The sequence below is a fragment of the Alligator sinensis genome, unplaced genomic scaffold (assembly GCF_000455745.1).
Source record: "Alligator sinensis unplaced genomic scaffold, ASM45574v1 scaffold150_1, whole genome shotgun sequence".
NCBI lineage: Eukaryota > Metazoa > Chordata > Crocodylia > Alligatoridae > Alligator > Alligator sinensis.
In genome coordinates, this window is record NW_005841840.1 from 3,609,151 (window position 1) to 3,635,525 (window position 26,375).

At 41.4% G+C, this 26,375-nt stretch overlaps 1 protein-coding gene across 7 annotated transcripts in view; it reads left to right on the forward strand.

The window, feature by feature from the left end:
• Positions 1–26,375, forward strand: part of SCLT1 (sodium channel and clathrin linker 1) — an 81,460-nt gene that overhangs the window by 31,887 nt on the left and 23,198 nt on the right. For all 7 annotated transcript variants that reach the window (XM_025204521.1, XM_025204512.1, XM_006015611.3 and 4 more), the window contains 8 exons: positions 6,368–6,458; positions 6,603–6,694; positions 9,700–9,877; positions 14,540–14,638; positions 19,811–19,882; positions 20,906–20,980; positions 21,622–21,767; positions 25,739–25,931. In XM_025204521.1, coding sequence (XP_025060306.1) covers positions 6,368–6,458; positions 6,603–6,694; positions 9,700–9,877; positions 14,540–14,638; positions 19,811–19,882; positions 20,906–20,980; positions 21,622–21,767; positions 25,739–25,931 — 946 coding nt within the window. The remainder of the gene's footprint in view (positions 1–6,367; positions 6,459–6,602; positions 6,695–9,699; positions 9,878–14,539; positions 14,639–19,810; positions 19,883–20,905; positions 20,981–21,621; positions 21,768–25,738; positions 25,932–26,375) is intronic.

Consider the following 26,375-nt stretch of genomic DNA (forward strand, 5'->3'; position numbering starts at 1 on the left):
ACCAGTTGATCACTTAATCAAATTTTCCTTTTGCCCATTTATTTAATTAATGGGAGACTATTCAGCAAACCCAAATGGCATTTATTAACACAGTGTTAGTAATTTGACAGTGTAATGCGGGTGGGGGAGGGCAAGGAAATATAAAACAGGAATTTCTTACCAAGGTTCCTCCCATATTTTCTTTAGGTCTAGTGGAATACAGTGGCACCTGATCCAAAGTCTAGTGTTAATGGCCTAAATGTTATTATCTAGGCAAAATGCTGTAGAGTTCCTTTAGTTGTAGAGACTCTGAAAACCAGTTCAAACCAGTTCCTTGTGGGTCTCACAGAGATATGTATAGGCAGACGGTGGGTGCATCTACATGAGACCCTTAACTTTGCATTAGCATAATTTACTGTGAGGTAAGCATGTGCGTCTACAAAGGGCTCAGGCTGGGAGATCCTTATCTCCCAGCCAGAGCTCCACAATCACGGGGCTTGGATGGGGAGACCTTTATCTCCCAGCACTGGCCACAACCGCAGAGCTCCAGCTGGGAGATGAGGATCCCCAGAGCTGGCCCCACACTGGCCATGACTACAGAGCTCTGCCTGGGAGATGAGGATCTCCCACCACTGGCCCCACAGTTGTGGAGCTGGTGCTGGGAGATAATGGTCTCCTAGCACCGGCCCTGCAGTCATGAAGACCGTGCTGGGAGCTCCCTGCTGGCAGGGGCAAAGGAACCTGCTCCCTGCCCAGCTCTGAGGGGAATAGGCTGGGGAGCTTGTTCTCTGCTGAGCTCCACTCACGGAACTGGGCAGGGAACAAGCCCCCCAGCCTTTTTCTCTCCCGCTCTGCGTTCATGTTGCTGAGCAGGGGAAAAACTGTCCAACCTCCACCCAGGGTGCAGGGCAGGGGCTGGGCACTGTCCTGGTCAGATACAGGTTCCAGCCCTATGCCCCAATTTGGTGATCAGGGATTTAGCACGGGGCTTGGAAAGAGTTGTGGGGATGGGTTAGGTCCCAGACCCTTGCCCCAGTCTGCCCCAACTTTGTCCCCACCCCAGGAGCAGGCAGCCCCCTGGGGCCAGGGGACAGCTGTCTCCTGGCCTGGTGTTCCCTGCAGGCCCCTGGGCTAGCACCCAGGTGACCTGGAGCTCCCTCACAGTGGTGGCAGGGGCCCATTGGAGAGCTGCAGGAAACTTGGAGCAAAGAGCAGCAGATCTGCTCCCTTATCCCCACATGTGTAAATGCCTGCTCAAAACCCTTACTCTGGAATAGCATACACCAGAGTAAATTTAGGCCAGAGTAAATGCATGTATAGAAGCACCCAGTGTTAGTTAAGATTTAAAACTCTGAGAAGGATTTGATTCTTAAGCAGTCCCCCTTATTTTCTCAGATTATCTTTAACTGGGGCTTCCTAGACTGAATGATACCCACTGGGTGCATCTACACGTGAATTTAAGATGGCTTAAATTTAATTCGCATTAAACTAATGTGGATTAAGCAGGTTTTGGTAGGCGTCTACACATGGTGGGACTTGGAACTAACTTTAGTCTCAGATTGCTTCAGCCCTGCCATGTGCCTCTGTGGCCACTTGGGGGAGCTCCAGCATCCAGACACGTGACTGCCAACAGTTGGCAGCCATGTTTAAGCCAGAGCCAGCTGCCAGCATTTGGCAGCCATCTTGGAAACACACCCCGCCCTCTGATCCCCGGCCAGCTCCTTCCCTTCCCAGGAGCCGCATGCCAAGCACAAAGGCAGCACACGGTAGCTCCCTCCTTGCCCACCCTGCATCCCTGCACCAGGGCTACCTCTGCTCCTGCCAGCAATGTCTAGCAGCACCCTACTGCTTCAGCCTGGCCCCTGCCAGTAACAACCAGCACCCCATGCTCCTGCTGGCTATGGTGCTGGCCCTGCTGCCTACAGCAAGCACCCCCACCCCACCCAAGCCCCAAGAGAGCTGCGCATCCACCAGGAGGAGCCAGGGCACTAGCTGCAGGAGGCCCTGGCTGACCCCCTACTCCTGCACTCCCTGCTGCATCCCACCACCCACACACCCCCTGCCCACCTCCAGCACCACTCTCAGGACATGCATATGCTTGAAACAAAGATACTTTATTACCCTCACAACACCCACCCCCATCCCTCCCCCCTCAACAAACAGTGTCCCTCCACCACCCATCCCACTCACCAACAAAAAAAACCACCCGCTTACAAGTGGTGGCTTACAAACTATATAGAGAGCAGCCCAGGCATGGTGGAAGAGAGGCAGCCAGCCAGGAGTCCTGAGGCTGGGCTCTGGAAGGCCCCCTAGTGGCTGGGCAGACCCCGGACTAAATTCCCTGCATTAACGCAGAGTAACGCATTTATACATGCATTAATCTGCATTAACAAATTTGATACTTGGTTTGGACGGGTATCAAATTTAGGCTCATGTAGCCTAAAATCATCATTTTTAAGCTGCTTTAAGGGCACGCATGTGTAGACTCGTGCCCCTAATGTGGCTTAAATTGGCTAATCCATATTAAATGACCATGTGTAGACACGCCCACTGACAATGACGTAGCTTCTCTTACCACCCAACCAATATAACAGGCTCAGAAGTTCATTAGTAGTTTGTGCCTGTTTCAGAGCCTTTGGGGATGTTTGGTCAAGGCCTTAGTATCAGTGTACATTTAGTATATTGGAAAATATGACCTATACAAGGTTGTATAATTAAACCTCTTGATATACAGTAAAAGCTCTGTTATCCGGCATCCCCCCGGAATGGGGGATGCCAGATAACAAAATATGCTGGTTAATTGAGCGGCCTGAACAGTCATCCTTGCCTGTTCAGGCCACCGCTTCTTCTGCCGTGTCCAGGGTGTCACTGCCCCTCCTGCAGCATCGCCACCCCTGCTGTGGGCTCTGTGGGCCCCATGGAACAATGAGGCAGGCTCCACGCAATCTGCTATGCCCTGAGCCATGGGGGCTCAGCAGCACAGGCTGCTTTGCCCTGGGCCATGGGGAGAAACCGGAAGTGCCACGGTGGGCACTTCCAGTTTCACTTTACCTTACAAGCCGGAATGCCGGTTAATATAGTATGCTATATTGCATACTTGTAAGTATGCAATACTTGTTGCATACTTGTAAGGTGCCAGTTAACGGAGCTTTTACTGTACTTAAAACTAAATTACAGCATGCACTTTCCATACAATCTTATCTATAACATCAGTGATACTGAGCATGTCTACACATGCAAATATTCCAGGGTGGGTATACACATGCAGGGAAGCAGAAACAGCAGCCTGCTCCAGCCCAAACTGGCCCTGCACTGGCCCCCTGCAGCAGCCAGGGGGTGCTCTAGGCTCCCCCTCGGTGCTAGCCCAGGGCTGGGCCTGGGTGCCTGTCTCGGCAGGAAGCAGCTGCCAGGGGCAGGGAGCAATCTCCTACCCCTGCTGCCTGGCTGACCAGGAGCAAATTTGCTCCCGGTTGGCCATCTACACGTGTCGTACTACATAGTAATTACTTATAAGTAAATTTGCTACTTGTATTTACAGGTAGCAAATTTATTCATGATTAAAGCAAATTACTGCTCAGTAAGCATCTGTACATGTAGATGGTGACACCTTCTGCACAGTAATTTGCTCTAATCTCAAGTAAAATGTCTCGTGTAGATGTACCCACTGTGCATTTGGTTTGTTTGATGGCACTTCTAGTTTCCAAAGATACAATTATTATTCTTTCTAATACTGTTAATTGTGAGTACATAAAGTACCCTGACATTGCACATTGCTGCATTAAAGGGTATTGATGGAAGTACAGAATCTTAAAAAGGACCAAAAAGCTACTCTGTTGTAAAAGGTTGAACGGAATGGTGATGATAGAAGGAACAAAATAATTGGAAAATAAATTATCTTTAAGAAATCTTTACTACAGACAGACTCACTACTTTTGCAAGACATCTGTGACAAGAAGAAATTGATTACACTTTTTAGCTTGTTATCCTTTCTCTATATCTTGTTCTGCCTTTTTAATCTGAGTAGTGCCACTGTTGCAATGACGAACAGTTCTGTCTTTGTGGAATTCAGAAAAGAACTCTACTTACCAATGTGCAGACTCTGAAACTCTAAAATAGCAATTATATTAATTAAATAGTGGCAAAAGCTACAAATGTGAATATCATAAACTACTTTTGGCAGCTGGTCTCTGAAGGTGTGTTACATTTGTTCCTTTTTTGTTTTTTCTTAGGAAGTACTAATGACATTTTGATACTTAAGTTGAAAACATTGAATTCCTGCTATAATACAGTAGAACTTTCTTCTGTGCTTTTTGGTAGGGAGGTTAGTTCTACCATCCAGATAGTTTAGTGCTTGATTTTCCTGGGTAGAAAAGTAAGGTTAAACAGACTTTCCTCATTCATTTTTTGTTAAAGGTAGGAAAAGAGAGATTGAATGGTTTTCAGTGGTTTTATTATATATCTTCTCTTCAAAAGCAGTCATTATCAAATCATTCTAAAAAGAATACCTGGACTAGATGGACAAATGGTCAGATCTGGGATGATAAATTCTATATTCTTAACATCAGTAATATGTCGTTTCAAATATTAGTGAAAATTGAAAAGTAAAATTTGAAATATCTTAGCATTTTTGACTGATGCAAAGGAATTTACCTATCCATCATAGTATCCAGGGATCTCATATTGACTAATTCATTCTCACAGTGCTTCTGTGATGTAGAGAGGCATTCTCCTGGTTTATTGATCTGAATTTGCAGGACAGAAAGGATTAATCTGCCAAATGCTAACTCTGATAGAAGGAGTAAAACCCCTACCTTCTGAAACCTGAGGTACCACATAACAATTTCAGTTTTTACACAGAGAAAACAATCCTGGGGAGTTCATTATCACTGAATTTAAAAACCTTAGAGTTGGGGGATTTAGATTTTTACTCTGAGAACTTTCTCTGGTGCAATTCCTCTGCTCTCCAGGACACTAATATAAAGCAAAATCCCATAAATAATGACATAGAGAAGGAACCTGAAACCAGGACCACCAGTACTTATGCTAAGTACCTTAACTACTAGCCATAGATTTATTCTCATCATTCTGTCCTCATGAACCATACATTCTGTTCTGCACAGTGGCACAGCTTTAGCAGGAAGGATGGAGATTGTCCCTATCTAGAGTAGTCTATAACCTGGTGGTTTAGGGGTAGTAGAGGATGTGGGTCTCAGGCTGGGAAAAAAAAAAAAAAAAAAGCACTAGATTGGGGTTTCCCATTTCCTGGCCAAGTGCCCTGACCACTAAATTATTATGTAAAAAATTGACACTGGCAGTGGTGTGTGTGTGTGTGTGTGTGTGTGTGTGTATATCTATAGCAATCCAGCAGAAGAAGCAGTAGCATATATATATGCATGTATTTTAAAGAAAATGGCCAGATCTGCATTTTCCAAAGTCTTGATCCAGCATGTAATAAATTTGCATGGAGCATGCCTACTAGATCAGGCCCCTCAAAGGACATAGGTTCTGTTCTGTCTAATTTCTTAAGTGATAATTAAGATGATTATTTGGTAAGAGGCAAGGGGTATAAAGGCCAAGACAAAGACAGTTCTGGATATGAACAGAAGCAGGATGGTGGGCACCTCGGTATCTTTTAATAAAAAACCTAGAGTACCTGGAAAGTTTTAGCTGCTCCCAGATATAGTAAAGTGGGTGAAGTGGATCAAAGAAGAGGAAAGACTTGGGGCTCTTTTTCCTCTCTCACATTATAGGGTTCTAATAAAGTTTTTTCTTTCAGTTTTTCCATTTAGAAAAACTGAAAGAAAACACTGTATCTATTTAGAAAAACTATGATTGCTGACCCACTTTCCCTGGTCCCATTTATGTGCTCTTTTTTGCCCTTCCCTCTTTCTCTAGCCAAATCCAAACATTCTGAAGCATATAGGCTATAATTTTCAGAAATAGCAAGTAATTGTGGGTTCCCAGTTTAAATTAACTTAAAGGGACCAATAATCACGAAATCCTTCTGAAAAACATACCCCTTTAAAATGTCTTAATCATTAGATTACTTTGGAAAATGTTGGTCATGGTGTCCTCAACACAGCTGTGTTCAACAATACTTAAACAGTTTCAAACTCCTGCTTGGTCATCAGAAATTTCTTCCCACCACACATGACAGTACAACAGTGAATTTAATAAAATTGGAACCTTCTCTGTTGCTGCTGCATACAAGGGAACAGAACTTGTTCCTATTCAGCTTTCATGTTGAAGTAGATTTCACAGCTGGTCAAATAAAGTTCTAATAAGTCTGTTCTAGTAAATCAGCAGCCTCCTCTCCCCTCTCCCCCACCCACTGCTCCTCCCTATATTTAGCTAATTATAATTCATAGATTGGTCTCTTTATACACAGGCAAACCAAGGTAGATGTGAGAACAGCAACTGCAAAGGTTGATGAAATGACCAAAGTGATTGAGGATCTTCAATCTCAAGTGGAGAGAAAGGTATTCTAACTGCAGAAGATTGTTCTAGTGCAAACATGAAGCTTTATATTCACTTCAAAATGTTCTTTTTGTAACATCATAACATTTCATTTTTTATGTTCAAGCAAAAGTAAGAGATATCTGGCTAATTCACATGATTTGCAGGAAGAAGATGTAGTATCTGCTCGGGAGAGAGAGGAAGCATCAGACAGACACTTGCAGCAACTACAGTCTAGCATAAAACAATTAGAAACAAGGTAAAGAGATTAATGTTGTTGGATTTGAAAGATGGAATTGATTACAACATGAAATTTGAGAATTTGGGTTTCGTAATCTTTAGGATTTCCTGTTTCTCAAAACTTACATGCTTACTTTATCCTGGACTACTCACAGTACTTTTGCCGCTCAGTTCATAGAACCCTCTCAAAATTCTCTGACTTGCTTTCTTTTCACCTGAATGAAGATTATGGGACCACTGTTTGCTTGATCCTACTCCCATGTAGTTTTACAAATTACTTCAGTTCAGTGGAGTAAGATTAGAGCTCATATCAAGCTAATGTATGGATCCCATTCACAAATTCCATTAATATTGGGTGGAACTGCCCATCTAAATCTCCAGTCTTCAGTCTGAAATATTTCCATGTATTGGCCACCTTAATGCAGTCCTTCTCCATATTAAATCAAGTAAGAGATGGTTTTAAGCCTCAAGTTGGGCGTCTCGGAACTAGTAAAATCATTATTGTAATGAAACTTCTAGTGATAAGTGTCAGTGATATAGTTTCTTGAATACTAATGAAGGACATGACTTCAGTTATAGTACCACCAGTTGTAATGCATGTCACAAACCTCATTGCAGGGTGCCCCAGAGCCCTAAGTTTCTCTTTTCTGTCCCTCTTGTCCCAAGGAACAAACCAAGGTTTGCCTGGGATAACTCCTCCTCACAAGTTTCAGCTCCACTGCCCTCATACTAGACCTCACAGCAGGGGAATCTTTGTCTGGTCTAGGTGGCTTCCCTGGGTCTGAAAGAAGTTTTAGGTTCCCCTTTCCATAGAATTGGTAAGCCTGGAATAACACTCACCCAGAGATCACTTTTTACCACATGCACTAAATAAGGAGACAAGAAAAGGATTTATTATATAGGACAAAAGAATGGACCAGAAGTTTGAAGACAGAAAGACAAAGTTTCTTAGCCTCTCGTTTGGTATGCCTTAGTTCTCCTGAGAGGCTCCCAAAACACAGCCTTCTTGCTGATTCTGTCAACTCTGGCTTCAAGGGCCTTGGACCTGTCTCCAGCTGAGGAAAAAATGCAAAAACTAACTATATCATACAGACAGCCCCCTAAATAACTCCAAGCTAGAACCAGTCCCCTTGTCCCCTTCCCCCTCAACCAGTCTTATCCCAATTCAAATGAGTAACAGAATCCTCCAGAAACTTCCCTCGCAGGGACACGTGGCATTCCTTTGACTGATAGGCCATTTCTCTCAGATGCTTTTGCTTTAGGAGTTGCTTTTCCCATTATAGGCAGACAATGCCTTGGGTGCCCAACCCAGTAATGTCTCTTTCTGCCCGTGTCTGGGAGTGGCAGTTGTTCTTATGTATGCATCCCTTACTTCCTTGAGTAAACCATGTCCAGAATCATGAAGCTATATATAGGCAATATACCATAATCTATAAAATTATATAAGTGACAAAAATGGATACAGCATAACCTGGGCTTTCCAGTGATATCACACACACCATATCAGTTAAATAAATACAAGAAAACATTCATGACACCCCATGAGCCTTCCCAGACCATAGCGCAGCTCATGACAGTTCATTTAAGCTTTCAAGGTTTCCAGGAGAGAATCTGGCTGAATAAATTAATTCTGGATCATAATTGATTAAATTTTTACCCATCAAGCATTGGCCAAACAACTTGATAACTTGATAGTAACGCAAATCCAAAATGCATTAATTTCCCCATTTAACAAGTGGAGGAAAAACTCCTTGTCTTGAATTTGAGTACAGACAGGCAGGTTGGGTCTGGGCCTGGATCTGCCACTGCTGCAAACACTGCTATGTAGCTGGACCTGTGCTCCACGCCCCAGGATGGAGCAGTGGTGGGGCCAGCATTGGTGGGATAAGCAGCAAGTGACAGAAGAGCAGGTGCCAGTGAGGGCAGGCAGGACTGGTTAAGCCACTTGACTCTCTACCACGCCTTCTGCTACCTGCTCCCCCAAGCCGTGCACTCCTGCTACTGTGCAGTGGTGGTGGCAACAAATTAAGATGAGCCTCTGATAATTAGATTCTAGACATGGGAAGTTATAACACATTTGTAAATTTTCCATGTCTAGAATCTAATTATTAGGGGGCTGTCTTAAATTCAGAGTCATCTTAGATTCAGGTAAATATGGTATGTGGAAGCATTCGCTAATACATGACATACTTCAGGTATTTTAATTTACTAATCTGTACATAGAGAGTTGTGATTTTTTTCTTCATTGACTTGCTCCTTGTTTCACTTGTTTTTTTTCTTTATTTCCTTATCTCTTATAGATGATAGGAAATAAGTTACTTGATTGCAGTCATAAAATCTTAATTATGCTCAATTATAACTTTGGCCTTTTACTAACCTGTACATAGAGGTCTCCCTGAGATTGGTGCATCAAAATCTTTCTTTCTTATCCTTGATGTTCACCAGTAATGTCAATCATAATTAATCAAAAATAATTATGATTATAATAAATAATTAAGCATTATAATGCAGCAATGAGAATTTCTAGAACTACGTTACAGTCTCCAACTTCTCATGACTGACAGCATGGTTGTAATTTTTTTGTTGTCCTTATCCAATTACTCCTTTTCCCTTTTTTTAAAAAGTCCAAAAGGACAGGCATTTATATATATAATAGTTTCTTTAAGGTGCATCTGTTTCTGTTGTTTAACATCAGATGTTAGACCAATTTGTGTGACATCAAATGGTTGCCCTTGCAGTGACTGTCACATACAGAAGATTATACTGTAGGGTCAGGAACAAACAACAAAAGTTAGCAAATTATAGTGGATCACTGCAACCCAGCATAGGTGTCTCAGAGTAGCAGCTCCTTTCTCAGTTGCAGCCATTTCTTCAAAATTAACTTGGCCATCCATACATCACAGAAAAACAGAGAGAAACAGCTGAAAGGTTTTATACAAAAATCAGCAAAACAGGCTTCAGAAATAAGATAGCTTTTAGTAAATTTTGTTCTGTTAATAAGCGGCAGGTTTTGTGTCTTTACAGACTTCGTGTAGCCACTCAAGATGCCGAACAATTGAAAACGGCAAGAACAGCCCTTGAGAAGCAAGTTAGAGAGCTACAGGCAAAATGTTCACATCTCGAAGAAGAGAAATATGATGCTATCGTAAAAGTCCGAGATAGCATGCAGCTCTTAGAGGAAGCTAATCTACAAAAAAATCAGGTAAGATACAGGATCCAGAACTTTCCTGATTATTAGACTACTTACTACTTTATGCTATTAAGTGCCGGATTATATTACCAAAACAGCTAAGATGGAACTCATTTACAATGCAGTTTCTCCTGATCTTGTTACAACATAATTAAAATTTGTAGTATGGATATGACCCAGCATAAAATCACCAGTTTAGTTAGACTATAGAGATGCACCAGTACATCGGTCCGTATCATATCAGGACCGATAAAAGGAAAATTGACATTATTGGCAACCGCCATTTTTGGCTGATGTTGGCAATAATGTTGCCGATAAATATTGCGTGCATGTGCACAGCCGCAGCATGTACACCACCAAGAGTGCAGCCCTACAGCGTGGAGCACAGCATCTGACTGGTAAGTCTGTGGAAGAGAAGGGGCGTGGAGAAGGTAAGGAGCGTGGGGGGTGCAGATCAAGGGCCCCACAGTGAGGGAGAGAGGGGCTGGGGCAAGGGCAGGCGCTGCACATCCGGGTTCGGGTAGGGCATGGGATAGAGCCGCAGGTATCTTGTCTAGAGGTGTGGGGGGCAAGGAGAGGGGGCAGCTCCTGTGCGCACCCCAGGAGAGGCATGGGGAGGTGCATGCCTCCTGGATTTGTGTGCAGAGCGAGGGCGGGCTGTGCACTGAGGGCCAGGGGCTGTCCCAGGCTCTTCCCAGTGGTGGGGCTGGGCAGGGGCTGCGTTTGCAGTGGGTGGCGGCAGCACTGGGAGGGGAGGCTACAGGGGAGCCATGGTGAATTTTAGGGTGGCTGTAACTCACCCCATAACCCCTTTCCCAGTGCAGCCACCATCCACCCCATCCCCACCAGCCCTGAGCGCAGGCCCAGCTCAGCTCCCAGGCCAGGAAGTGCCCAGCATAGCCCCCAGCCCACGGCGGCCACCCGCCCTCGCCCCGTACACAGAACCTGGGGGCATGTGCCCTCCATACCTCCCCCCCGGGTGCACGCAGCAGTGGGAGCCCCCCTTGTGTACCCCATGGACAAGCTGGCTGTGGCTCTGTCCTAAGTCCCACTCCACACTGGCTGTGCAGTGCCTGCCCCAGCCCCACCCCTTGATCTGCCTCCCCCATGCCCCTTCCCCCCCAACAGCCTTACCAGCCAGATGCTTTTCTCCAAGCTGCCGGGCTGCATATCGGCAATTGGATTGGTATCGGCTGATATGATTGGTCAATAATCGACCATCAGTATCAGTCCAGAAAATCTTTATCGGTGCACCCCTGCTAGACTGTATGATTCTGTTCATCAGACCGTCCGACAGGGGTAGGCCAGTTATATCAGAGGACCCATTTTCTGAAAACTAGGCGTTCAGGAAACTGCTAGTAGTTTGAAGTATGTTTGCTGTATGTTTGATACTAGTTTGTAAAAATCAGCAAATTAAGTCTAGATAGTTAACATTATGGAACACATTACCTGTACCTGAAATAGGCTCCTCTAACCAGAAGAAGCATATAAAAATGGAGGATGAATAGCCACAAGCTACTTTCGTGCAGCTGTTGCTGATTGTCTTTGGAGTTGTCAGTCCTCATTTCCTGATAAGCAAGATCTGACCCCTATAACTTGGCCTTTGGAGCCTGGAAGAAGGAAAACCAATGTGAGAAGCAGAGTGAAAAGAAGAAATTAAAAACTTTTTTTTCAAAGTCATTAGAAAGAAAAACATATTATTTTTTTCTTGTTTAATTTGGAAAGGGTCACCAAAGAGTAAAATCTCATTTTGATGGCATGCATAAAGGTACAGAGTTTAAGAAAATGTTAAGATTGTTATATCTGAGCTATAGCAGCATACATCTTTTTATCCAGTTCAGCAGACCATTCAGTGCTATCCACAATCAAATATTCTACAAAGCATTATGCCAGAAATAAATGGTTTGGTAAAATTACTGTAGTTGCAGTACAGATTTGAAACACTAATTGAACAGGCATAGAGGTAAAACGTCTGGCATTCTTGAAAGTAGCAGATGAGTATGTTCCTATTGTGAGAATAAAATGAAATAGTAAAATCCAGCTAATTGATAATGCTGAGAGAGAGAGAGAGATTCATTGTTCTGAGCTTTATGAATTAAACAGAACAAAGAACCAAAATGTAAAGAATAACATATATGCTTTCTGATTTCTGGTTTTGAACACTACTTAAAAAAAATCATTTGGAACAGTGAGCTTCTATCCATCAGGATGATGTAAAATGCGTCTCTCCTGGGAAAGTAACAGATTTTTAAGGCATGGAGATGAGGTAGTATCTTTTCTTGGAGAAATTGGAGCTTACAAAAGTGAGATCCACAAAAGGCCTGAAGAATTTAAAAAATGATAGTAACAGGAAATGAAGTACAATGATTGAAATAAATGAAAACAGTAAATAACTAAGCAGAATGATCAGAGACTGACTCAGATATTGCTCATTTTGTAGCTGTTATAAGCTGTTTATTGCACATAGCAATGAGTTCTTAGATTTCTCCATCCTCCTTCCCTTTGCCCCCTTCTTAAACGCATGTTCTGTGTTTCACATAGTTCCATTTCAGAGGCTCCTTCACAACTCCTCCTCTCAAGAATTCTGTATGTCACTTTTCTCCCATGTCACCATCAGGCTTCAAAGTACTGAGATCCTTGCAGCAGACTCTTCCTCCATTTGGGGTGGTCCCAGGCAATAGTCTCCTGCAAGTTGATATTGCGTTCTTCCAAGTTGGCTTGCTGTCACAAAATTTAAATGCCTGTTTCCTCAGGTGTCTGAAGGTTGCATTTGGATTTCTTCATCAGTGTCAGCTTTCTGCGAGAGAAGGTTTCCAAAATACCAGAAATACTCAGTGTTTTCCAGTCTCACTGTAAATCTGAATTACCAGAGCTGGGGACTGCTCATTAAGGGTGTTTATAGACATGCTAACAGGAGGCGGGGAGGGAAGAGGAGGGGTGCTTTAATTAGACTGGCTCCGAGAGCCTTTCTGAATAAAGTATCCGTGTATCAGTGCATATGTATCAGCATCTGTAACAGGGTAGCCTCCTCCTCATGCTCCGCCAGCTACCCTGCTCCTGGGGTAACCACTCGCCTGCCTTGCCTTAATGGAAAAATATGAGAGTTGTTACTAACGCGGAAGGCTACCCATTACTTGCCCTGCTGACAAGGGCCTAGTATCTGCTCTTACCTCCCCTCCAAGGGTCCCATGCCTTGCAGATGTTACTCTGGTGTTACTTCTCCGGGCTTATGGCTAAAGTAAACTGGGCACACAGTTGTAGCTCTTCTCTCTTCACATGCCACCCCCTCTCACTAGGGTCCCATTTACTCTGTTGGCTCTCACCCAGCCTCTTTCACACTGCCCTCTCTCAGAGCCACACTCATCTCGCCCGGCCTCACCCAGCTTTGGGCTTAGGTCTCCTCGCCTCTGTCAGCCCTGGCGCAATCTGTTGGGTGTCTCCTGCTACCCTCACCTGAGCGTTGACTGAGCGATTCTACAGCTATAGGCCTGTTTTGCTCCTAGCCCCTCACTGGGCCACTGTGCCCCCACTGGGAGTCCTCACTCACCCCCCCTCACGGGGTTGCTGTGTTCATGGCCCCACTCACTCAGGGTCTCTCTAATCGTCGCCCCTCTCACTCAGGGTCTCTCTCACACCTCCCAGGTCCCTCCTCTGGCCTGAGCTCTGCCTCAGGGCTCCTTAATGAGCCCTGGGCTCCCCCTGCTCATTAGAACACCACCAGGGATGTGGGGCTGGAGTTATAAGGCACCCCAACCTGCCTTTCACCAGGGAGGTAACTGGCCTGGCATTTCCTGGGGACTCCCATGCCATTAGGAGCCCCACCAGATCACCCTTCCCCAGCAGGGTGAAGTTTTATGTCTTACCCAGGACAAGGGGTCACCTCCATCCCATAGTCCCTGCCCTTACCTCCTGACTATGGCTGGAGCAGCCTCTCAGCCTGATGTTTCCTCCTGCAGCAAACTGCAACCCAGTTTATACGCCTGGGTCCAAAATGGCTGCCCTCGTTAGGCACCTGGCTGCTGCCTGTTTTCTGCTCCTACCACAGCATTCCTATTCTGAAAAGTGGTACTAGGGGCGCTTTAACTAATGCTTGTTGGACCAGCTTTATTTTAAAGCACATCTGCCACAATTTTCGGCATGGGGATGTGATTACACATGATGCCGGAGTCTGCTGCTTGATTAATCGAGTCTGCTCTGATATGTTGTAATTACAATGCATTGGAGCAGCCTCTCTGAATGTGTATAGGTGCCCTAAGAGCTTGTTGATGGAGGACCTTAGTCTTCTGAATGTTAATTGTCAGTCCCATTTTATTGTATGCTTTGGTAAAGACGTCAGCAATTGTCTGAAAGTCTGTTTCCAAGTGAGTACAGGCTACAGCACCCTTAGACATCAATATATTGCACTATATTGACTCACAGACATACACTTGATGTTCAAGTGTGTGTGTGCCCAAGTTCACTTAGCCTAGAAAATTAAATATCTTATATACTTATGAAAATTTAGTATGGAACAGTAATTCTCATGCCATTCAGCATTCCATCACATTCATTTTCTCTTTACTAGAAATGAGATTATCATAATTGATTTTTTTTTTAAAATAAATGGCATTTTTTAGCATTAACAGTATTACAGATGGTTAATATTACAGTATTTCAGGTTGTTGTTTCCTGTAGGCCTTGTTTGGAGAGAAGCAAAAAGAAGAGGAAATAGAAAATATGAAAGAAGCAGTTTCTCAACTTGTACAAGATGCTGCTGCGAGAACTAGAAAGGAAGTAAGTTATCTTATAGTAAAATATTCTGCATAATTTCCAGTGCTTGCTTTAGAGTTTATTCTGAAGATTTTCATTCGTAGAAGAAAAAGTAAATGATTTAAACAGTCTATTTGAGGATAGCTTCCATTGGTTCAAGTCTGCTCTTCCATATACTTTGTGTCACATATACTGGAATGTGCATATGGATAGTTGCTCACAGAAGAAATTGAAAAACAAACAAAAAAAATTCTGGAGGCATATTGATCATGCCACTTGTTTTCTATATCTGATTACATATATATTTAATAAGAAACTGATCAGAAGCTATTTTTCCAGATATTCTTTCTGTAAAAAAGCTTATAAACTCTGCCCTTGTTTTGTCTTAGTACTTACTATTTAAAGCTTTGTATGTAGGTTTGGGTTTATGTTTTACTTCGCAGTTGATGATCTTTAACAGTATTTGATTCTAGCTGCTTTAAGAAAGTAAGCATACCGACAAGCAATATCTTCAATTAGAAACTAAATGAGGCTCCTTTTTGTAATTTCATATGGCAAACTAGTAGTTTTCAGTCTAAACTTTAAATAAGTTATCTACTTACAGGATTTTAGAAGAAATGTGTACAAGACCTGTAAAAGCATTTATAGTTTCATAAGTGTTTATCATGCGTAGATGTATATTGTACATAAAATACTGTATCAGTGCTTTTTGAAGTACACAATGCCATAATTCTTGCTATCATCCATATCTTAAACAGAATCACACTTCCAGTGCACCAAATGACTGAGTGAAAATTAAGAGTTTTAGCCTACTTCTCAGTTCAGTATTTGGTGGTGCCAGGTCATTCTGTAGTAGTGTTGCTGGGATGCGTTTGTCTAAAAGATGGGTCTTGCAGTGACTCGAAGGAAGATTGTGAATGTTTCTTCAGATGGAATATAGAATTGAATGGTAGGGCCAGAAGTCACAGTATCTTGGATCATTTTCAGCTGCCTTGTCTGCCCTTGCCATTTAAAAGGCCTGGTGTGTGTGTGTGTGTGTGTGTGTGTGTGTGTGTGTGTGTGTGTGTGTGTGTGTGTGTGTGTGTGTGTGCGCGCGCGCGCGCAATAGTAAATGATCTGCTGCTAATATTGTATGATGAATACCAGGAATGTGGTATAATATAAATGAAAGATATTTGCTTTTTCAAGTGGAACCGTACTCATATTTTCTTCACTTTAATAATAATAATGGTTCCAACAGTGAACAAAAAAATTAATAAAGCCCACATCCTGCAAGTGGATCGGCCAGTGTGAAACCCTGATGACCCATTTAGAGCCCTGAACTGATGTTTTATTAAAGCATGTAATATACTTTAAGTAATAAACTCAGACATGAAAATGATTGCTGGTCTCTGGTCCTGCATTTTGCTTGTGTTTATGAAGTTCAAGGTGCTGATCCTTATCTTTCTAAGTATGTAAAAGTATAAATATCCTTGCCACATCAATTGATTTTTCTCTTTCTAAATACTGACAGGACTTAATCAAATGTAATCATTGACAAACATAAACCAGCATGTAAACAGATTTTCATTTCAGAAAATTTAGACTTTACAAATGCAAAAATTATCCAAACAATAGCCTAGGATGTTTCTAATTGAAGTAAAACTGTATTTTGTTGGCTTGCATAAATGTTGGGCAGAACATTAATTGCATCATTTTTGGCAGATAGTTATTACTTTGTTAGAGGTTATAAAGTTAAAAGGGCTAGTTCATGCTAATAAGTTGACAAGGTAAAAGCTTATGTTGATTTAAATACATAAATATTGTTCTAAACTCTTTCATGTTATGGAGATGTTCTGCAAGATAATACATAGGTATGTTTCCCCAAGTGTTTCTTACAGCCCCCAAAATTGATTGTACAAGATCAATGATAACAATCTCGTTGCAAGTGTGTTAATACTATAGCTACTACAAGGATGTACAGAACTAAGTGTCTAGATGGCAAAGACAGAGCATAAAAGTGCTCTTATTACACATGAAGGATTCTTACAGATGCCCCAGGGACCCAAAATGTTGCTGTCTGTGTTGGTACTATTGTAGTAAAAAGCCCTTATATGGACTCTTAAAATGGAGTCAGATTCTCTTCAGTAATTCCATTGGCTGTTACTACCTCAGACCTGCTGTTTTATTGAGATCTACACAAAGAGCTATGATTAATTTAAGAATATGGGGCATTTTGAGTTCCCTCTGGAATGCCTTTTGAGTGCACAGGGTAAGTTACAAGTTCTGATGAAAGTTCCTGTACCAGTTATTGCATCTCCATGGCATTACTTTAAAAGTTTGCTCTATATACAACTAGATTTCACTGAAAAGGGCTAAAACCAGAAGGCCACAATCCTAGAACATATACTCATAAGATGAGATGCAAAAATGTTCATAAACTGACTTGAATCAATCTTTACAATCTTAGATTTTAACTGGTCTTTGGACTAACTCATGCTAGTCCCCTTTTGACATTTCTCAGCAGGTGAGCAATTATATCTATTACCACCTATGAAAAGAGGTGGAAATGATTTTTTTTCCCAATTCTGCTGTATCTGTAATGATAATAGACAGTCCTTTTCTTTGAGGGTGCTCAACAGCTGTTGTTCCCATTTCAAATGCGGTTACCTTAAAAAAGAGTTTATCAGAGAATATAGGCTTCACAACCTTGATTTCCCTCTAAGACATGCATGCGTTAGTGTAGATGGGCAATAAACTTAAATCATCTAATCTGAAAGTTGCCAATGACATGACAAAAAGTCCATATTCTGATCCATTGCTCTGAAGCTTTGTTTCAGTTCAGTCTCTGTCCCTGATTCAGGATAATTCTCTGTGCAAGAATGCCAGGTTCTTTTCTCCTTCCAAATCTCCTTTCCTTTCTACTTTTCTTGTATCCAAAGATTGCAGCGACACACATCAGGCTTTCTTGTCAGTTGTGACTAGAGAAATAGGGCTAAAAGTGATCTCTAATCTCTTTTGGTTAGCTACTAGAAGCAGGCACAAAAAACTGCTGTGCCTCATAGAAATCTGATATACTGCATTTGCAGTGCAGGTAGAAGGTAGATGGCAAGTGCTAGTGCTAAGACTCAGCACTGAGACAGTAGGACCATCAGCACTTCATCTGGTTGCAACACTGAGTTACTGCTCAGAGCTAAAGAGCTGTCTTGCATACATATTAAAACATTTTTTGTCGTTTTACATAATATAGGATTAGGGCACATTTTACCTTGGTGAATTAGCATGCATCTTTGGAAGTAAAAGCTAAATTAAAATTTCAGGTTTTTTGTTTGTGCAACATTTTTCCCCAAAAAAATTTAACAAGTATTTTCTTATGTTTGCTTTCATGAATACTGAAAAAATGTTATATTTTTTCCCCTTCAAACTGCATGAACACATCTAGTCTTGTTGCTGATGAAAAGTGTGTTGTATGCACATGCATGCTGTAAAAAAGAAAGCATTTCAGTGACAAATGATCGCTGAACTGAAGAACTGTTGTGAGGAAAAGTTGTCTGCTAAGGAAATTGGGGATAAAGAAAAGAAATAAATAATGTACTAGATTTGTTAGCACTGAACCAGAGGGTTAATCAGGCATTGAGGGCACAGAGGAGTTACCAGGACAAGAGCTGCGCAAGGACTGGCAACCATCAAATTGTGCAGCCAAGCTCTGGTCCTGAAGAGGTTCTTTAAGAGTAGACATGAAACCAGTCAGAGGGAAGGGGCTAGGGCTCAGCTAGCACTGGTTAGTTCTTTAGGCTCAGTTATTCTGGCTGCAGGGAAGAAGCCTCAATTAGTCTTGCCCCTGCAGGTTATTCATAGATTCATAGATGCTAGGGTCGGAAGGGACCTCAACAGATCATCAAGTCTGACTCCGTGCCTTGGCAGGAACAAGTGTTGGGGTCAGAAGGCCTATCCAGCCTTCTCTTAAAAGACCCCCAAGGTAGGGGAGAGCACCACCTCCCTTGGAAGCCCATTCCAAATTTTGGCCACCCTTATTGTGAAGAAGTTTTTCCTGATATCTAGCCTAAATCTGCTCTCTGTCAGTTTGTGAACATTGTTCCTTGTTACCCCAAGAGGCGCCGTCATGAACAGAGCATCTCTGATCCCTTGCTGTGTCCCGCTAACGGATTTGTAGGTGGCCACAAGATCACCTCTCAGCCTTCTCTTGTGGAGGCTGAAGAGGTCTAGGTCCCTCAGTCTCTCCTCATAGAGCTTGTCCTGTAAGCCCCTAACCATACAAGTGGCCTTCCTCTGGACCCTCTCAAGTCTATCAACATCCTTCTTGAAGTACAGCACCTGAAACTGGATGCAGTACTGCAATTGCGGTCTGACTAATGCCGCATAGAGGGAAAGTATCACCTCCTTGGTTCTATTTGTCATGCATCTTCTGATGCATGATAAGGTGTGGTTAGCTTTGCTGACGATATCATCACACTGACGACTCATGCTCATCTTGGAGTCCACTATGACTCTGAGATCCCTTTCCGCTTCTGTGCTGCTGAGAGGGTCACTTCCCAGCCAGTAGGTGTGCTGGATATTTTTGTGCCCTAGGTGCAGCACTCTGCATTTGTCCTACTTTAGTGTAGGTTTCTTTTGTTTGTTTTTTCCAACAGTTCCCACTGAATTAAAGCAACATAGGCAAACAGTAATAATTTCACAAGACTTCACATAATATGTAACCTATTTGGATAACTAGTTTTCATAGATTATTAAAAATGCATGCATAGTTACTGCTGTCTCCCTTATTACATATACTTATATTTACCATCAGAATTCTCATTCAAATTCAATTACATGCTGTTCAAATCTTTTTCTCTCCTCCAAAAACTCGAGAACTGTTCCTTAATTCAGAAATTTCATATAGTGATAAAATGCCTTTTATGTTTCTGATCACCAAAAAACAATAGATTTTAACTGTAATTTGGTTATTTTGATGTCACAGTTCCCTTTCATAGAGGCAATTTGTTATTAAAATCTCCTTGACAAAAGTTAATTACTATTCATACTACCATTCATAAATGTAGGCCATATCTTCTAGATAGTTTCCAAAACGTTCCTGTCTGGAAACTGGTGAAAATTCCTTATTCCAGTACCATATGTATTTCACACGACAGAAAAGCAGCTCATGTAGTGTGTGTTAAATTTTTTTGTTTGTTTTTATTATGTTTTTAATTGCAGGTAGAAGCTGCAAGGAAACAGTACAATATACAGATTTCTCGACTATCAGAAGAACTTACTGCTCTCCAAATGGTACAGTCCAGACTTTGTTGAAAATATTCCTTACCATCAAAATGTTTCAATTCCTGTTTATGTTCTAATATGCTCTCTCTCGTATTTATCTAACTGCTTTTCTAAATCTAGAGAGACTTGAACAAGTTGTTTGAGACCCTCAGTAGGGCTGGACATTTTAGATGTCAGTTGTCAGCAGCCGTGAAATGCCAGTTCTGTTTTTGAAATGAAAATGTATTTTAAATTATACATTTATTTTTATTTTTATTTTTTATAAATTAGGGTACAGTTACAGTTCTTCCTACTCTTGTTCTACAGTGTCATAACTTTCAGGCTGCCTGGAATCTGCCTCACACAGCCAGCTTCTTGCAGCGCAGCTACCTCCTACTCAGCTGCCTGCCTACGCAGCAAAGTTTGCCTGCTGCACTTTCCCCTTAAAGTAACAGGAATCTTTGTATCCCTGTTACAGGGCTGTTTCAGTTGTTTATAACTGTCAGTCTTCATGTGGACTGAATATTTCAGTTTTGATCTCTCCATGAAGAGGCATTTTTTTAAAGATTCAGCAGAAAGGGTATGACTGATTTCAGATACAAAGAGGAAAAATAGTCAGTAGAAAACAGTTGCAACTTAGTTAGTTTTGCACCTGATTGGTTTGGGTAAGGAATTTGAAATACTGTTTAGAGGTAGTACTTGATTTAATGTTTACCTTTTGTTGATTATATGAAAATCAGTTGGTTTGGAGTGCTTCATTTGATATAGAAAAGTGTATACCTAGAACAACAGGGTTTTCCAGAACTATTTTCTTGCTTCTGTAAGGTGATCCTTTTGGTGCCGTATCTACACACTCGCAGACTGTAGTTTATAAGAACCTTTGCATCCAAAAAAACTTCTGTTAGTCTGGTTGTATATAAGACATTGCAGTCTGTCCTCTAGCTAGTAGTTTCAGATAGTGGTATTTAAGTATCCCCTGTCTTATTCAGTATAGAAATTAGATAGTACCCAGTGAATTAATAAGGATTACAAAAATAGCTTGGTTTTCTGTAGGAATGTGGAGAAAAGCAGAGTCAAACAGAACGGGCTATTAGAGAGAAGCGAGCAGTGGAAGAAGAACTCGAAAAGGTAAGAAAGAAAACTGCACATTTGCACTTCAATTTTTTGTTATTGTTTTATTAAATTAGCTTATGATATATTTTACTATTGTTTTTCTCCTGAGTAATACCTGTTAAAGCAAGGTGAACAGTATACCATGATGCCTGTGTTTTGTCTTTTTTAGATTTTTATTTATTTTTAATTTTTCTTTTTAATTTCAGGGTTTGGATTTAAAATTAAAATGGATTTCATATTCCATTTTAGAGATGTAGTAAATAAACCGTAAGCAATGGCTCTAAGATGATATTCCTAAACCACTAAATGGCTGCTTAACATATTCATTAGGTTCCTGTTAGCTTCATTCAGGTTATGACAAACAGTAGTAAAACCTGTTTACAAATATTTGAGAAGTGTAAAAGCTGGGGAGTAGGAGAAAAATGTTTAACATAATCCCGTGAGTATAAGTAGGAGCAGCAGTTGAAACTTAAGCCACGTATCAAGAAAATTAACTGACTGCAAGATCTATAAAACTATTATCTTAGTAGCAGTTGTAATGATGGAAATCCCATTATTTCAGCTACTAAAACTTCATGGAACAAAGACAGCAATAGTATGCTGATAGCCATTCGTGTGATTAAAATCAGAGATTTACATGAAAGCCTGCTCCACAGATATACCGTGAAAACCAAGGAAATGAATATGATTACAGAAAACTAGAGGAACTGCATCAAAGATGCCTAAGAGCAGAAAGTGCAAAAGATGACCTTCAACTGAGTCTGCAGTCAGCACAAAACAAAATGAAGTATCTGGAAATGAAGTGAGTAACTGATGTCTTACACATTAGGATTTCACTAAATATTCCACCTAATCGTCGAAGTGTCATCGCATAAAATGTTCTTAAGCAGCAGGAAGAAGAGTAGTAGGCTTCTTACTGTTATTCTTGTTTAATTTTAACAGCATTATTACTGTGGTAATATAAGTGGGAATAACATTGTTTAGAATTCAAGACAAGATAAGAACTGTTCTATAAAACAGAGAAAATAGAAAATAGAAGTCAACTTTGTAACTAATAATCTTAATATGCAGTATTATCTGTTTGGAAAAATCACTTTATGTAAAAATGCAGAAGAATTTCTGCATTCTGCATTTACTAGAATTATTGTCTAGTAAATTAGGTTAGTTCCTTTTTGATATTACACTTGCAATACTGAGATTAAGTTCTTTGTACTGAACAACTGAAGAAGAGTATTTTTCTCCAGATTTTTATTTTTCTCACAGCCTTGTCACCTCCTCTCCTTAACAACTACTCAACAACTCTGCCAGAGGGTTATTTAAGGTAGTACTCTACCTTAAATAAGTTCTCCCTATAAAGCACTGTGACCTGCCTTCTGGCACTTTAAGATTTGTGAAGTGCTAAGTGTTGTTTCTTCCTAAGGTTCATCTGTAACATGAGTACATTTTTTCCTCTAATGGCTTTGTGACCTTATTCTCTTGTACACTCACCTTTTATTCAACAGTCTCTTGCTTCACTACCATTTTTTCTTCCCCAAGCAGGGGAGAAATGTGTCTGTATTAATTGGCTTTAAGGCTATTCTCTTCAAAATGGCTAAATTCAAAGTCTTCTGGCCTCTGACAAGGAGTTGAAGGATACGACCTTTTCTGCTTCAGAAATAGGAGACAGAGGATAGGTCAAGATGCACATTGAAACAGTTGAGCTGGCGGCAGAGGAAAAAAAATCTACTTTTCCTCTAAAGGAAGTATTCTCATAGTTTGTAGAGCAACAGGATAGGTTCACTGAAGCCTTCAGACTTTCTCTATGAATCTTTTAGAAGGGTCATCCGTGTGTAGTTTTTCTGAATATTTTAAGTTGCCTACCTGACAAAGTAAATGTGGAGTTTGGTAAAAAGCATTATGGAACAAAATACCTTCAGAAATCTGTAGGTTCCATTTTAATTCTCCCTGAATAGACTGAATCATTTTTCTTCCCTGTGGGATTTAGAGAAGGAAATTGTCTTAGGTGAGTTTTTATTCTAGAACCATTTATGTCAGATAGTCTGAACGCCCCACAGAGGACTACATTATGTTTTATTTGGCTGTTGCTTAGATAACAATTTGAAATCCCTATATTTTACATCAAGGTTTTCCTGCAGATAGTGTGAAGGAAGTAGCACTTGGAAGCTTTGTTAGCTTATTGTTCTGGATAGTACTTGCTTCAAACATATCACAAGGTTAGGCTCCAAGCAAGTATTTTGTGAAGACTTTCTGAATGGAAGGTGCTAGAATGAAGAGTCACAAGATAAAGAGCATTTTCCTTTTCTGTCCTGGCCTATGATACCCCTTACTCTAAACCTGAGTAGGCGTGACATAGAGGTGTTTCGAGCATGCTTGAGAGAATTGGGCTGCTAGCTATAGTACCATTTTTGAAGCTGGAGCAAAGAGTTGTGAAGCCCAAGTGCTCACAAGCGATTGAAAGAAGAGAAGCGGATGTTTTATAGCAGAGAGCAAAACACAGCAATGTTAAGAGAAGCTTTATGCATCTTTTACCACTTAAAATGGGAGCTCTGTTTCCCCTGGGTAAGAGGATTACTTGATTTTTTTAGTAGTGTTGTTTTGGGTATTTTTTTATATGCTAATATATTTCCACCCCTTAGGCTAGGTCTACAGTTGTTTCTGGATTAAAAGAATGAAATACTGCTATAGAGTGTATAAATCGAATCTAGTGAACATTACATTCAAATGAAGCATTGTCAGAGTTTTCTTTCTTCTAAGGTATGAGCTGTCCAAGCTACAGACTTACAAAATATGTTCCAGCCATATTTCTACTGAAACTACTATGCACCTACGTTCAGAATTAAATGCATCCCCTTTTAGTCTTTTTTGCTGTCTCTCTCCTGATAGGTAGCATCAGCCTTTGGACCCCTCTCAAGCCTGTACCTGCCAACCATCTATACAACAAACTCTTTTGCTCAGTCCCCATCAGCAAGCCAGCTTGACCCTGTGAGCCCTGCTGAAATTCCAGGTTCCTAACGCCACTTGCTTCCTAGCCTGCCCCTTTCTGCACTTATTCTCAAATGGCATTAAGGTTTTGGGCACAGGATGTTTTCCAGCAACAATATCATGATTTTTTTTCTTCCTATCTTCTGGCCCTTCTGTACCTACATGGTTTCACTGGGTGCCTATAAACAAGCAGGGAGGCTGCTCCGATGCACTGTAATTCCAGCATATCAGAGCAGACTCGATTAATCGAGTCTTTTGGAGCGTGGCAATTACCGTGCTCCAGCAGCCTCTCACGTCTCGTGTATCAGCATCCCCATGCTTCAAAACGGCAGTGGGGGGTGCTTTAGCTAAAGCTCATTTGGCAAGCTTTAGATAAGGCGCCACCACTGCCATTTTGAAGTGCAGGGACACTGTTACACAAGACACTCCAGGTCCTTTAATTAGAGCGGCACTTGGAACTGCTCTAGTTAAAACGTCCGTTCCTGCGCGCGCCCCCCCCCTTCCCAGAGTATGCATATAAACACCCACTGTTTATAATCATAGACAAGAGCCAAATATTCTGCAGATCAATTTCTAGAAAAGCTTTGGTTCAGAAATAGGCTGCATGTTGTGGATAGCATTGGTGTGAACTACAAGGTCTGATATGAAAGGGAAAGGGCAGCTCACATGGCTCAGAATAGTTGTGGCCTGGTTCAAGATAGACCCTGTATATCACTGTAGCCGTGCCCCTTGTAATCACAGAGTTCCTACATCAAAATGGGTGAAGGCTCTGTACACCCTCTATGCCAGTTCTCAATAAGTCAGCAGAAAGGAGAAACATTCAGGGTATACCAGGAAATTTGCCATTGTAATTCAAAGTCCAGAAACAGATAGACTAATACACTGTTAATGATTGCTCTTGTTTAGTATATATTGTTATATGAATTGTTTCACTGCAGAAAATCTTTACTATCACCTTACGCTTGCTCCTTTGCCGCAGACATGTTTGCCTTCATCAAACCTGCACAGAAAATCCGTATTTTATAGTGCTATCAAAGCAAAGAATGTGGTTAGTAGTGGACAAATATACGATAGTCCTTTACCTGAAAAAGATCTAAACTGTATAGTATTTTAGAGGATGGGATCACTCAGGAGTGAAGTAGAAATAGGAAAGTGAGGATTGTGTTGGTATTTGATATCAAGTTTGTGGTAGGAATCATAAGTGACATGGGGAAAATAATAGGGAATGTTATAGGGCAAAAGTAAAACTAATATAGCAAATGGGAACAATATATCCGAAGTCCAAGTTTCAGAGCTGAGTGAGTTAATAGGTTTTCTGAACTTTTTACCTCAACACTTGCATCAAGACACTTAGTTCAACATCCTTTATATTATGGCTCAAAAATACTCACCTTTAAATGTAGTTTGTTTCACAAAAGCATGTCTTGTTTATTGAAGATGGAGAGAGTACAGTTAATTTTCCATGATCACTTTACTGACAAAAAAGAACATTTTAAATTTGAACTAAATATTCATGCTAAAGTTTGAGCCTCCTTATTTTTCTTGAATATTGACCCTACTGGAAGAAAGTTGGAAAAAATATTTAAAGCATGAAGTCTCACACACTAGAATTCACATTTGCCAGTCTTAACAAATAGGTCAATGTTAAGCATATGCATTTTAAACATGAGAATTCTGCCTTCTAAATATAAATTTCTTAGTTGAAAGGCATGGACAAAAGATAAGGATACACAGAAAGATATAAACTGACTTTACCTCCTGATTAAGTGAGAATCGATTGTTTTTTTCTAGCTCTGAGGAAGCGATATCTCGTTGCCAGGAAATGGTTCATAAGTTGCAAAGCATTCTGGATTCCGAAAGAGAAAAGTCTGGTTGTGTCAGTGAACAAAGGCTACGACTACAGCAAGAAAATGAACAGTTGCGAAAAGAAATAGAGGACTTGAAGAAATTTGCCATGGAGGCACAAAAAAAGGCTAAATTCAAGGTACTATAAAAAAGTAATAATGGATGGAGCTGAATTTTTAATTGCCTCACTCTGAGAATGGAATTCATGAACCCAAATCAGATGTTTGAGATCTCTATACAACAGAGGTGCTCAAGCTTTGGCCTGTGGGCCAAACGTGGTCTGTGGAACTCTGGAATCGGGCCTACAGGGCTCCCCACAGGTTGGGAAATTTGGTGGCAGGGGAGTAGTCACAGTACTGCCACCCTTTCTCACTGCCAAAATCCCAAACCCCATGGGGCGGGGCAGAGCTGGGCCACAACCCTCCCCCAGCACAGCCAGGTCAGAGCCAGGTTATGCACTGTTACCTCTGTGTGGCCAGGCTTGGGCCAAGCTGTACCCCCTTCTCCCTACAGAGCTTGGCCACACTCCCTTCTCGCTCCCCCCTGCAGGACCGAGCCATGCCCGCTTCTCTCCACCTGGCCA